Source organism: Alnus glutinosa, chromosome 8, assembly GCF_958979055.1.
Source record: "Alnus glutinosa chromosome 8, dhAlnGlut1.1, whole genome shotgun sequence".
Classification (NCBI taxonomy): Eukaryota; Viridiplantae; Streptophyta; class Magnoliopsida; order Fagales; family Betulaceae; genus Alnus; species Alnus glutinosa.
This window is the reverse complement of record NC_084893.1, coordinates 29,870,791-29,885,811: the sequence shown is the minus strand read 5'-3', so window position 1 is coordinate 29,885,811 and position 15,021 is coordinate 29,870,791. Positions and strand designations below refer to the sequence as shown.

At 39.9% G+C, this 15,021-nt stretch overlaps 1 protein-coding gene across 1 annotated transcript; it reads right to left on the bottom strand.

Annotated features, from left to right (window-relative positions):
• Positions 1-3,655: 3,655 nt before the first annotated feature.
• LOC133875157 (uncharacterized WD repeat-containing protein C2A9.03-like) lies at positions 3,656-8,724 on the bottom strand. The gene is made up of 10 exons (XM_062313182.1): positions 8,504-8,724; positions 7,257-7,407; positions 6,867-7,034; positions 6,652-6,738; positions 6,176-6,310; positions 5,942-6,052; positions 5,473-5,564; positions 5,283-5,388; positions 4,280-4,366; positions 3,656-4,180 (listed from the first exon to the last, which is right to left on the bottom strand). Exons 2-10 carry the CDS (start codon positions 7,383-7,385, stop codon positions 3,785-3,787), a joined length of 1,311 nt encoding a protein of 436 aa, XP_062169166.1. The 5' UTR covers positions 7,386-7,407; positions 8,504-8,724; the 3' UTR covers positions 3,656-3,784.
• Between the last annotated feature and the right edge of the window lie 6,297 nt (positions 8,725-15,021).

The following is a 15,021-nucleotide window of genomic DNA, read 5'->3' as shown; positions in this document are numbered from 1 at the left end:
TATCTAAAATGCCTAATAAAAAACCTAAAAAATATGTCCATCAAATTCTTTAAACCAAAAGTGATTTGCATCAATGCGATGGTATTTTATATTTTTATCTCCCCAACTCTTGTTCTTTATTATTTATATCTCCCTCTAGGGGTGTAAGATGAGCTCGGCCACTCGTCAGCTCGGCTCGATTCGATTCGGTTAAGCTCGATTCGGTCTCGGTTTGAATAATAAATGAGCCGTTCGTGAACACAATAATATGTTCGAATATTAAACGAGACATACTCGTATAAACTCGGCTCGACTCAGATAAGCTTGTATAAACTCGTATAACTTCATTTTTACAATTTTTTCTTAGTATTATTTTAATTTTGTAATAAGAACATCTTAAGTAAAAATGAATCATCTTCCTAATATGATAGATATAGCTTGAATTATTGTTGTGAGTTTAATTTTATAGATTTATGTGTACATAAGTGTGTTTGTGAGTATGTGTGGTTATATGTGTTTGTGTGCACACATGTAATTTGTATATGTGCATAATAAATTTATATACATACATATAAACTCGAGATTATATTATTTAAGATTCAAGTTAATTTATTTAATGAACTCAGATGACAAAATTTTAACAAGACTTGATTAATTAATGATTAATATGGATTTATGAAAATATAAACAATCATGATATTTACTTTATATAAGAAATGAATAAGTTAATTGAGCAGCTCGTGATAAGATCGAGCTCGACTCGTATTCGAAATAAAATTAAACGAGCCAAGCTTGAACAGAATATTTCGTTCGATGATAAATTCGAGTTCGACTCGTGTTCGAAATAAAATTAAATGAGCCGAGCTTGAACATTCAATACTCGACTCGACTCGGCTCGAATACAGCCCTATCTCCCTCATTTTCTTTGATGTTTGAGTTAAAAATAAAGAAATATATATATATATATATATATATTTAAAAAAAAAGAAGAAGAAGAAGAGAATACTTAAATAGTAGAAGAAATTAATAAATAATTAGATGAAAAATGTATTTAAAAAAGCATTAGTAAAAATAAAATAAAAAAATTAATTAACTATTTTAGATATAAAAATTTGAGAATTCATTTAAATTATCCTCATACCCTTCTTGCTGATAAAAAACAGTTGAATGAAGTTGGTGACGAGTGGCGCCAGAAGGCACCCCCAGATTCCACTCCCCCAACCTAACTCACGAGTGGCGCCAGAAGGCACCCCCAGATTCCACTCCCCCAACCTAACTCACCACTCCACGAGAATCACGGAGGCCGAGCAGCCACGAAGACTCGCGACTACCAAAGAAAAACAAATTAAAAATCGTTAAAAATTTTGACGTACAAACATTTATGATATGATAAATGTAAAAAATATTGAATCAATAATTAAAAATTCAAAACAATATTTAGGTAATGGAATACTAGGAATAGGCTTTACAGAGAAAGAATCATTCCGGTGCCCAGAAAAACAATCCAGGCAGACGTCAGCATCATCCACGTGTCGCCTATTAAACCCCACTACGTCAGCATACTGTCATATACTCTCTCAGCCCAGAAACTATTTAAGCGTCCAACTTGTCTGCCTGCGTGCGTTCAATGGAGAAAGTAAACGGAAAGCAACGGATAACCTGAGCTGCTCCGTAACGTTTCCTCTCAAGACCGTAGAATACTACGGCGATGCTGTTGCTGAGGAAAGTATGGGGATCGGTGTTGAACAGGTCGTGCGCCAACTCGGACTCGTCGGATCGTCGCCGAGTCCTTGGGGGCGTTCGATCATATACATACCTTCGGATATTCTGATCCAGATACTGAGACTGCTGGGGCCCAAGGAGGCAAGTCTTGGTATTCGCTTGCCTCCGATAATCGCCTCTGGATTTTCTTCCTCCAGAACCAACAGGACTCCTGGTACTCCATTTTCTTCGCCGAGACGAGTTTGATATCCACTTATCCTTTTCTGTGAGTTTGCGATTTCGCTTTGGCTTTGTTTGGTTCCCGCGAAAATATAATTGAAGCACTTTGAGTTTCGGATTATTCGGCTTTATATAGATATCATGTTGTTGGGAAAACATGTGGGTATACTAAGGTCCAATTATTAACACATGTAAACATGTGACTCTTTTCATTTGTGAATTTGCTCTTTCTCTCATCTCTGTTCGTTCCGAAACCTTCTTCTTCTTTGATGATTGATAAGTCTTAGAATATATTCTACTGAATATAATATTATTAATTTATATTTCCTAGTCTAGGTTTATAGAATATATTCCGAATATATTCTAAATATATTCTAGCTATAAGTTTGAGTTTTGATGGTTTAGTAAAGTCAATTAAGTGGGTTAGGTTCTAGCCAGTCTTTGAGAGAAGTTTGAATCGGGGCAGTTTATGATTAAAACTTATAATCTTGGTAGAGTCAGCAGCGACATCTCATGGTTTTACAAACTAGTCGTTGTATATAAAAGATCAAAGATTTTGAATTGTTTACGTTATTTTGGTCTTTATGATAGCTAAGTGTTCAGGGGGTGGAGAGAAAAAATTGCACTTCAAGAACAGCAAGATCAACTGTGATGTTTGGTATATCAGATAATGGAAAAGCCTATACACTGTTCAACCATTCTGTCATGGAAATAGTCAGTGTCCTTACTTGCTAAAATGAATTGTAATAGCAGAACATCCTCCACTCAGGCGCTGGAATTATCCTTCATGCGCATATATAGTGAACGAGCACAGGTTCCCGGTTCTGTTATTATTGATGGTGAGCATCTCTAACGCCCTTCCTTATGCTTTATCACAATTGAGAACAGAGGCAGCTTCCCTGCCCAATTCAAGCAAACTTTTCATTTTTGGTTAATCATTATCCTTTATGCGGGGATGGTTGATTTGTATACCCACATGTTGTTTGTTGGTTGTATCGAGGTCTACAGTCTAAGAGAATAGTCATTTTTATTATTTGTAATGGTACCAGCCATTTATTAGGTCAAGCTATTAATCCTTTTAGTGTTCATTAAAAATTTGGGAAATTTGGTTAAAACTCCTATTGAGTTTTCACGCGATTTCAATTTACTGCCTCGGTCGTTAAATTCAACTTTTAACTAGCTCCTTAGATGTTTCATATTTTTCACTTTACTCTTTCTGTCCAAAACCAATTAGGTGGCATTAATGGTCCAAAACTGATTAGGTGGCCCCATTAATGCCACACAATTAGTTGTGCCATGCCACATGTTAAATCAATAATTTTTCTTTATTTTTATTAAAAAAAATACCAAAATTTCTAAAAATAAAGAAAAGAAAAAAAACAAACAGATGGAAAGGCTCACCCCCGCAATGGGGGCGACCACCCCAGCAATGGGAACTTGTGCAGTCACCCACCAAGGAGAGGGTGGCTAATATGGCCGCCCCGGATTGAGGGTATTCATGGCCACCTTCAAACCAGGGTGGCTTGTGCAGCCACCCACTTTGTTTTGTTTTTCGAAATTTTGTATTCTTTTAATAGAGTGTGTGTATATATATATATAAACATGTGTCATGTAACGTGGCAGAACTGCTTATGTAGCATTAACCCTGCTAAAGCCACGTAAGTAAAATAGGGTTAATCCAACATAAGCAGTTTTTGTCGGATGGAGTGCAGCGAAAAACGTTAAAAACTTGGAATTAAAAGTTGAATTTAAAATCCGAGGGAGTAAATTAAAATCGGGCGATTGAAACACTGAAACTTTAGGAACCGGCATATAAAACATGTTCTCGTTTTCTGTTTACATATTAATGAACAGGTGGTTCTGGTCATTGCAAGTTTCGGCATCGGCCATAATCAAGGAGACTACCATATTTACGATCCCACACTCCGATAAAAAGAGACTCTGTGTCCGGACTAAATGATATGCCGGATATCTCTCCAAAGAAATCAATCTCCTGTTCCTTCTCATACCCATTTTTCACATCATACACGTGCACGAAGTCAGCGGGTTCTGCCATTGCCATATACTGGCCATCAGAAGTATAGCGGATCGACCGAATGGCTCCAAGGTTGCCCTTAAGAACAGCTACTGACTTGGATAGATTTCGGACATCCCAAACCCGGCAGGTTTTGTCCTGGTTTCCAGTAGCAAAAGTGACACCATCAGGGTGCCACGCTGATGCAAATGAGAAATCTAAGTGCCCACACAAGGGCATAACTGTCTGCAAGGAAAAAAAAAAATCAAATTACACATGCTTAGCTATTAAAGCTCCAGATAGATAATCACAAATTTAGATGATAGAATTAAAAGCAAAGAGTACCTTTCCAGTTTGGGAGTCCACCATCATACCATCTGGGTTGTCTCCAACAATTATAAGGAGTTTACCATCAGGACTTAGAGAAGTATGCTGCGAATTAGCCAAGAAAAACATGTCACAACAATCCGGTGCATCCACTTGTTAACGGTGATGTGAACTATTCGCAATCTATACAAAATCTAAGCAACTATGTCTACCGCGTAATCTACGGCCCAATAATGCCACTACCATAGATACACTTACTATGTCTCTGACCTATGTAAACCTCGGCACACATTCCAACCCATAGTTTTGGAACATAAAAGATAGGAGATATGAATGCATCTTAAACCAAAACCATCTCCAACATGGCCCAAAGAGTCGGTCATCATTTTACAAAATACCCTCCGATCTGACAAAATTGCTACAAGTACAGAAGCATAGCCAAATAACTACCAAATGATTGTGTAATAACATAAAACGGCCAGTTAAACAAGATGATGAGACATGACTCTATCAATTGATCCTTGGCAAAATCTCCTCATTATTATAAGTCACCCATTGTTGGCAAGACAGATACCCAATAGAGATGAAGAACACATCATCACCCAAACACCTGTCGCTTTAATGCCTAAGCAAAATAACAGTCAACTCTCTGTAGAATGCAGTAATTTGTGCAGTTAAAAGGCTACAAAAAACTTTACAAACCACAACACTCAATCCATTAATTGGACCAACCACATGGCATATAAAAACCTTTTTTTTAATAACTAAAACTTTATTAGTACATATCTCAATCTATTAACCGAATAGTATACTGAATACACCGACTCAGTCTGTGAGCAAGAGTAGATCATGAGCATTATTTGAAGTGGAATTATCCCTATCAAAGACCATATGCATGTCATACCTCATGACACGAAGCATAAACAGTCAGTAGCAGGGCCATCCATGCATATATAATCAAGAATTACTAACTGTCCAATTATAAATCTAAATAACCAGAAAAACAATCCAAGGGGCTCACATTCACTGGCCAAGGAAATAGGAAGTGGTTAGTAAGCTGAAATTTCTCCATATCAAAGTCTCTAACTCCACAGTCATTATTTGAAGCCGTGAAGCGAACTGCACCACTGAAAATTAAAAGAGAAAAGTTTAATTAGGTTAGTTATTGAAAGTTCATGGATCCACCACCAAGATAAGGGGCAAATAAATACCTGGAGCTGACGTAGATCTCAACAGCATTGGTGATGGCATTATCATCACGAGTCGTCCTGGAACAAAAACTAACTCCAGGCCGATCTAGATGCTGCCAACCAGTAAAAAATATTAAAAAACCAAACATTTAGCCCTGATGTTTTACGAATTGTTCATAATGCAAACTAATAACTCTTAAAAGGGGGTAGAGATAATGGCTGGATGACGGTGGTTATCAAAAGCCTAGCAAGCTAGAAACCTTAGTTAATTTACAAATCTTAGAAGTTTTCTTTATCTTGTATCAGTATTCTCTCAGAGCTTGATTGCTAGGATAATCAAAAGAATGCATAAAAAATTGATACTGCACAAGTGACTAGCGAAAAAAAGTACATGCTGTCAACATGTACATAGGTGGAAATCCATCGCAGCGTCAATGCTTCTTCAGAAGAAATTGAATAAATGCGACTATAGAAAAGCTAAGCAACTTACCTTGCAAATAAGTTCTCCTTGGAACCCTCCGGCAACAAGCAACTTATCTTTTACAGCAAGAGTACTCACTTGAGTCTGAGTAAATCCCTCCAACAGACTCCCGGGATGTTTCTGTATGAGAAAATAGATGTATTGATTTCATGGGAGAAATCATTATTCTACATCTAAAGAAGAAATCAATATATAAATCCAAGGTTGTTTATAAAACCAAAATCTCTTGCCCCAAACACTCACCTCTGATGGTGCAACATGCCCTGAGACATTGAGAATTTCAGATTTGCTACAGGTTAAGGAGGACCAATGGATGACAGAAAAATCAGACATAAGGTAGACATCATGCTTTGAGGTAGCCCAAACCAAGTTCCTCAACTGCATCACCAAACAAAAAAAGTGTAGATCAGTCAATCACACCCCAAGTCCTACTTTCCAGGAAGTACCACGCCTAAGTGTGTTAATTGCCGTATCCACGTCTGGTGTCCATGTCAGCAAAGCAATTCAACTAACCCATTTTAGCAAATACATCTCATAAAGAGTTGTTAGTCAAAGGGGCCTGATGAGATCAATTCATCTGAGCCAATTACACAAATAAGAAGAGCAACGAGGTGTAGCAAAACATTTTCATGACAACCAACCTGGGAAAAAGAATCAGCAAATTCAGAAGGAATGGGGAAAAAACCTACAGTTATTACAATAACTTTCATTCACCTAACCTGAAAATGAAGAATGGTTGACTTCACAGATCTCGAATTCCGTCTGAACTCATAGTATGTGCCTCCTTTCTTGGTAACTTGGCAATCCTGTTTAAGATGGATTTAAATAATTAAAAAAAAAAAAAAAAGGGGGGTAATTGTATCAATTTATTCGGTTAATCACAATTGTCAACAGTCATATATATATGAAAAAGGTAACAAGAAGTAACTTTTACCTTTCCTGACCCCTCTCCGGAATGAGGGATGTTTTCATAGTTCTTGTATTGTTCTAGCCTAGTTTGCCGGTATTTCTCTCTAGTGATGCTAAGCCTATTCCAAGGGATCCCCTGGATGTCTTTTCCTTTCCTAGCTTGAGCAGCAGTAGTATCGGCTAGCTTACTATTCTGCAACAGAGACAGAAAGTGATTCTATGTACATATGCCTAAGTAAAGTGTAGACATTTCAAAACAAACTCTCCCCAAAAAAAATTGATAATAATTTACACTAGAATAAAATAAGACGAAAAATTCTTCTTTTGTCGAAACTATACATAAACACACACAGACACGCATTCCACACCAATTCGTGTGTGTAATCTCGCCAAGAATTTGAGTAGAAAAACAAACCAAGTGGTCATATTCATCAGCATCAGATTCTGAGCCACCCATTTCTCTACCACGAAACTCATCATCAACATTTTCCATTTCATATTCATCCGCCATGTATTCGGCATCGTCTGCTTGGTATTTGGACATATTCTCTCTAAAAATTCCACACCTATTCCGAGACAAATTCAAGACAAGCATTAAAGCATCAGCAAAGACAACAAGATCATACTTCAGCCCAAATTGTGTAGCAATAAATAGTAAAATATAATAACAATGCTACAACACTACAAGCTTAAAATGCTTTTTAAGTATTGCATTTGTTAACTATTTATTAAGTATTAACTAATATTGATCATCATATAACCACTGTCAAGGATAATTGCAAAATTACATGATGTTTTGGGGTACAATCAGCATTTAAGCCAACTCATCCATGACATTTCTGTTACCCAATTTTTGCAACCAGATTAGTCGAACACGAAGTTTCAACATGCATGCCAACCTTGGTATAAACCGACATATTTGGGGAAAAAAAAAAGGAAAAAAAAAAAGGTGGAATCCATACCATCAAAGGAGCTTATACAGCAAAATAACTTGCATATCCTAATCATTTCTTATGCTATTGCGAATCCAATTATGATATTTCAATCATTCAGGATACAAAAAATTCAATTGATGGCAAAAACAACAATAGGTGATGGCTTCAAATGACCACCTGGGCATAAATCTAACTCTGCACATTACAAAATACATGCTCCCAATGAATCAAAGGGCTTAGCTAAATAAAGCCTTTGACTTTCGGCAAAATGTCAGAAAAGAATTACACGTAGGACATGCACATAATCCTGACTCTCATGCTCACTACAACACAATACGAAATCAAACCCACCCCACAAAAAAAAAAAAAAAAAACCGAATTAAATAAAATAAATAAATAAATAAAATTGAGAGGGCGAACATAGCAAATCGAAGACAACAATTTACAGGAAAAATATATATATAATTTTTTTTTTAAAAAAAAAAAAAAGAAAAGAAAGAAAGAAAGACCGAAAGCCCGGATGCAGAAACTAGAAAGTGTGAACAACACAAGGAACAATTTTCATCAACAGCTTCAAATCAAAATAAAAAATATAAATAAACAAATAAATAAAATAAAGAGGCAGAGATCAAGAAACAAAACCCTAGGATCGTAACCAGGTCTTACATATATTACAATTAAGTAAATAATCTGAAAATCGAAAAAGAAAATATAGAATGAAATTCACCTATTTGTGCGAATCAAGACTGGGCGGAAGTATTTCGATCTGGAAATTCCAAAATCAGAAAATGAAAAGCATCGTCTGCGAAATCAATCCATTAAATGATAGTTGACAAAAGCTTTCTTTATTTTTAATTGAGTTTTTATGTAAAGGGATTGTTTAAGAACAAAGGAGAAATTGCAAGCTGAAGGGAATTCTGGAGTGTATTGAGTATGGATAAGGGCTCTTAGAGCATTCCCAATGGTTTATGTATTTTTCAATCTAGAATAGCTAATCAAAATCTATTTTATCTAGTTTAGCTAATGAATTTTAAATGCACTATACATCCGATTATCTATTCTTAACTCTATATTATTTTTTTATTATTTTTAATTTATTTATTTCATTATAGTATTTTTTTTTTTCATGTGGGTCCCGCTTTATAACTCCACTACTTTGCACACTTTCTCTTAAATCTCCACTATAAATGAAGAAAAAAAAAAAGAAGAACGTGGAGTGGTGGAGGGAAAAAGCAAAAAAGCAAAGCTAAAAAAGTGGAGATAAAGAATAAAAAAATAGATAAGTGAATAGTATAACTCTACATGTAGAGTTCCACTATTTATGGAATTAAGGAAAATCTATTATAGAGTTGGAATACATAAGCTGATGGAGTCTCTTTTTAACACTTTTATTATCTATTCTAGCTTAAAATTGCAAATAGATAATCCATTGGGAGTGCTCTTAGAGAGGCCCGAACTCTCAAGAAGGATGAACAATTCAATTATATTCTCACTTGCCCCGACTCTCCCTCCTTCTTTCCTTAAATAACCCAATCGGTTAGAATATATTCCAACTGATTGCCAGCTCCTCCTTCCACGTAAACGTAAAACAAAACAAAAGGAATACAAATGAAAGATTCTCCTAGGCGCACCGTTACAGGGATAAAGCAGTAAATTAACATAGGTGAGGTGGACTTATTCTAGAAGCTCGGAGAAGATCTCTTCTGCTACCAAAATTCTTCCATCCTCTGGGCTGAACCCTTCTGTCACTCGGATCCTTCCTGTCATCATGGGCTGATGCTGTCCAAAGCTACTTCTAGCTATCCACTCTAGCAGGCCCATAACAGGGCCTCCCCCATTAAAGCACCTTGCCCACAAGGTGCGGGTACTGTTGCTGGAGAGTCCACAAGAGCTCCCAAGTATCATCTTCAGCCGACGCACCACGCCAACGAACCAAGACTTCTGTCGTTGCACGGCCCTGGTGTTTGATCAGACGTCGATTGACAATGAGCTCCGGTTCCAACCGAATCTCACCGTTAGTATCCACAGGAGGCAATGTGGATAACGGAGATGAAGACAGGCCAAGTTTTTTCTTTAAACACGAGACATGAAAAACAGGGTGTATGCGAGATTCTGGTGGAAGGTCTAAGCAGTACGCCACAGTGCCAACCCGGCTCAAAACCTTAAAGGGACCAAAAAATCGAGGTGAAAGTTTGAGATGTTTCCGCATAGCCACCGATTTCTGCCTATATGGTTGGAGCCTCAGGTACACCCAATCCCCCACATTAAATTGACGGTCTGATCTATGTTTGTCTGCATAAGTTTTCATGCGGTTCTGGGCCTGATGTAAATGTTCTTTGAGCAATGTAAGTATCGTTGTGCGGTCTCGTAACTGAGAATCAACAGCCAAATTTGCCGAGGTGCCCGGCACATAGGAAAGGAGAGCTGGTGGCGCGTAGCCATAGATTGCTTCAAAGGGAGTGAACCCCGTGGAAGAGTGGTGGCTGGTATTGTACCACCACTCTGCCAATGGAAGCCAAGTGCTCCAAGCTTTAGGTTTGGCCCCCGCATAGCAACGGAGGTAAGTTTCGAGGCACTTATTGAGGGCCTCTGTTTGTCCATCCGATTGCGGGTGATAGGCTGAGCTGAAGGCCAGAGTGCTGCCCTGTAAACGGAAAAGCTCTCGCCAAAACGAGCTAGTAAATGTAGGGTCTCTGTCCGATACAATGGTAGATGGCATCCCATGCAACTTGAAAATATTGGCAAAAAAGACCTGAGCTACTTGTGAGGCTGAAAAAGGATGAGCCAATGGAATGAAATGGCCATACTTGGTTAATCGGTCCACAACCACCAAAATGACTGAGAAACCTTTAGAATTTGGGAGACCCTCTATAAAATCAAGAGAAATGTCCGACCATACCCGGGAGGGAATAGGTAATGGCTGTAGTAAACCTGCCGGTAAAACTGTTTCGTGTTTATTCTCCTGGCAAACCCGACATTCACGGACAAAAGCCTTAATGTCTGACTTCATTCCTTTCCAAATGAAATTTGTCTTAGCACGAGCAAGGGTCTTATGAAAACCAGAATGGCCTGAAGTTGGATTGGAGTGAATATACTCCAAAACTTGATTCTGAAAGGAAGATCCTTTGACAAGCCAAAGACGACCCTTATAGAGAAGTAAACCTTGCTGGAGAGTGAAGCCTTGAACAGTATGTATACCCTTGCTGAATTCATCCAAAAGAGTCTGGGCCTTTGTGTCACCATTGTAAGAGGATTTTAAGTCTGTAATCCAATCCGGGGTAGGGAAAGAAATCAAAGAAACCGAGAATTCCTCCTGATTAGACTCCTCATCCCCTTGCCTTGATAAAGCATCGGCCACCTTATTATCCCGGCCACTTTTAAACTCGATGACAAAATCATATCCTAAGAGCTTTGATAACCAACGTTGTTGAGCCACGGTGCCAAACTACTGTTCCAAAAGAAACTTCAGGGCCTGGTGGTCAGTCCGGACAATAAAAGGGTGCCCCAGCAAATAAGGACGCCATTTCTGAACAGCGGTGACTAAGGCGAGGAGCTCTTTCTCATAGGTGGACAGCATGAGTGTCCGACCTTTCAAAGCTTTACTAAGGAAAGCAAGAGGTCGACCTTCTTGCATTAAAACTGCTCCCAACCCCGTGCCACTTGCATCACACTCGATAACAAATGGAAGGGAGAAATCTGGAAGATGCAGAACCGGTGGAGAAGTGACTGCCAATTTAAGAGCTTTAAAAGCTTGTGTAGCCTCTGAAGTCCATACAAAAGAATTCTTCTTCAACAGATTGGATAAAGGAGCCGCCAACAGGCCATAATGGCGAATGAACTTGCGGTAATACCCGGTGAGGCCTAAGAATCCACGCAAGGCTTTAATGGATCGTGGAATAGGCCAAGAGACCATGGCGTCCAGCTTAGCAGGGTCTGCCCGTACCCCATGCTGGGAAATCAGGTGTCCCAGATACTCGATCTCAGGTACAGCAAACCGACACTTTGAAAGGTTTGCAAACAAGTGATGTTGAACTAAAACCTGCAGTACAGTTTGCAAATGTAATAAATGGTCAGTCATGGAGCTACTGTAGATCAATATGTCATCAAAGAAGACAAGAACAAATCGTCGGAGAAACGGTTTGAATAAGTCGTTCATAAGGCTTTGAAAAGTGGCTGGTGCATTTGTAAGGCCGAAAGGCATGACGAGGAACTCATAATGTCCCTCGTGAGTCCGGAAAGCCGTCTTAGGGATGTCATCTTGATGCATCCTTATTTGGTGATATCCCGAACGTAAATCCAATTTGGAAAAAACCACTGCCCCATGAAGTTCATCGAGCAATTCGTCGATGATTGGAATAGGAAATTTGTCCTTGATTGTTTTGTGATTAAGGGCGCGATAGTCGACACATAGGCGCCAACTACCATCAGGCTTGTGGACAAGAAGGACAGGGGCAGAAAATGGGCTTTGGCTAGGGCGAATGACTCCTGAAGATAACATGTCTCGGATAAGTTTTTCTATTTCAGACTTTTGGAAGTAAGGATAACGGTAAGCTCGAACATTGATGGGAGTGGAACAAGATAACGGAATTTTGTGGTCATGGGAACGAGGGGGTGGAAGGTCAGTGGGCTCAGCAAAAACAGAGGTGTAGGTAAGAAGAAGGGATTGTATATCAGGTGGGCATGGTGGACCTGATTGGTCGGAAGTGCCACAAATCAGTTTTAGGAAAAACCCCTTATTGGCCGAAACATCAGATTTGAGAAACTGACCTCCTTCCTCCATAGAAAATTCCAAAGGCCCTAAACCTTTCAACAAGACAGGGACTCCATTGGCAGAGTACTGCATAGTCATAAGGGAAAAATCCCAAAGGACCAGCCCAAGGGTTTGTAACCACTGAACCCCGAGGACCATGTCACAACCGCCTAACGAAATGAGGTAGAAATCTGCCTGAATAGGCTGACCTTGCACTTTGAGAGAGACGGATGATACACGACCAAAACATTGAATAGTCTCCCCATTGGCAATCTTCACTTGCAGGCGGGGAGTAGATAATACTGGAAGGTGTATTTTGGCCAAGAAAGCCGGATCCAGGAAGTTGTGGGTACTTCCTGAATCAATGAGGATGCTCACCACATGTGACTGCAACACTCCCAACAGACGCATGGATTTGGACCCTGAAGAACCCGAAATTGCACTGATAGAAATTTCAGGATCTTTGCACTCCACTATATCAAATTCTGGAACCGTATCAACCCCATCGGTAGAGTCATAATAAACTTCATCAGAAGGATCCTCCGAAGGTAATTCCAATCCGGACATGAGGAATAACCGTGGAGACTTACATTTATGTCCCGGCAGCCACCTGTCATCACAGTAATAACAGAGACCTTTGTCACGTCTCTCTTTCATTTGGGCAGGAGAAATACGTTGGACGGGTAGTCCGGAGGCAGCTTTGGTAGGTAATGCTAAAGGGTTCGAAGCACTGGGCTGAGCTGAGTTGGGTGTGCTACTGGATTGACCCCAAGATTGATGTCGGCCAAAAGAGACGGAAGATGACGAAACCCGGAGGGGCTTCCGGAATGAGAGGAGATATTCCTCCTGTAATTTAGCCAACCCAAACGCTGCTCCCAACGTAGGTGGGTGTAACATTCTCACAGGTAAGCGGATATCATCTTTTAAACCGCTAAGAAAACAGCTTAATCTGTTTTGCTCAGAAACTCCTCGTAGCCGATTGGACAGAGCCTCAAACTGGGATGTATATTCTGCCACTGTGGAAACCTGACGAAGCCGCATCAAAGCTTCCATCGGGTCATCATAAGTTGGCCCAAAACGGGTGAGCAAAGCCTGGAGGAAGGCATCCCAAGTGGGAAACAGGCCAGCGTCGTTAGCGTCCTGAAACCAGATTAGAGCCTCACCCTCCATGTGAAAAGAGGCCATGCGAAGACGGTGGTATAAAGGCGTTTGATAGAAATCAAAAAATCGGTTCGCCTTGTAAGACCAATTAGCAGGGTTATCACCATCAAACCGTGGAAACTCTAATCGGAAAGGACGAGTATGGAACAACTGATCCTCACGTCGATCAGGAAAATCATCCTGAAACCTGAGGTGGTGATCGTCATGCACATCCCAACCATCCTGGTCAACTGGCCTCCGAAGGTTCCGAAGACGATCCTCACGGCCTTCCGGAGCAGCACGACCCTCCCGGCCCGGAACGCAACGATCCCCACGGCCAGGAGCAAAGGGAAGCTGAAAGGGAGGCGGTTCGTCAGGAGGCGGACGTTCCGGCTGCTGTCTGGGCTGCGTAGCTAGAAAGGTGCGGAACATGTCAGTGAGTTCAGTCAACTGCTGCTGGACAGCTGCATTGGTAGTTTCTTGTTGGGCTATGTGGTCATGACAGATTTTGAGAGAGTCGGTGAGGTGAGCTAGACGAGTCCCGTCAGCCATGAGAAAAATTTTTGGGCGAGAATGCACAACGCAGAAGCAATGGGTAGGAAGGATTGGCTCTGGATACCACTTGTAAAGGGATTGTTTAAGAACAAAGGAGAAATTGCAAGCTGAAGGGAATTCTGGAGTGTATTGAGTATGGATAAGGGCTCTTAGAGAGGCCCGAACTCTCAAGAAGGATGAACAATTCAATTATATTCTCACTTGCCCTGACTCTCCCTCCTTCTTTCCTTAAATAACCCAATCGGTTAGAATATATTCTAACCGATTGCCAGCTCCTCCTTCCACGTAAACATAAAACAAAACAAAAGGAATACAAATGAAAGATGCTCCTAGGCGCACCGTTACAGGGATAAAGCAGTAAATTAACATAGGTGAGGTGGACTTATTCTAGAAGCTCGGAGAAGATCTCTTCTGCTACCAGAATTCTTCCATCCTCTGGGCTGAACCCTTCTGTCACTCGGATCCTTCCTGTCATCATGGGCTGATGCTGTCCAAAGCTACTTCCAGCTATCCACTCTAGCAGGCCCATAACATTTTATGTCGAAAATTAAAATGATTTTTTTGGGGTTATTGGATCGCGAGAAGGATAGGGTGGGGGGGGAAAGAAAAAAAAAATAATAATAATAAATAAATTAAGTTTTGACCATTGGGATTGGGGTCTGGAGATGGTCGAGCCACCCCAGGCCAAATGGGCCAATGATAATGGTCTGAAACGGCTCAACCATTATGTGGATTAGGCCGCTATCTAAGCCCCTAATTAATAATTGGGAAAAATTTTATTTATTCCTCAATGTTTTATT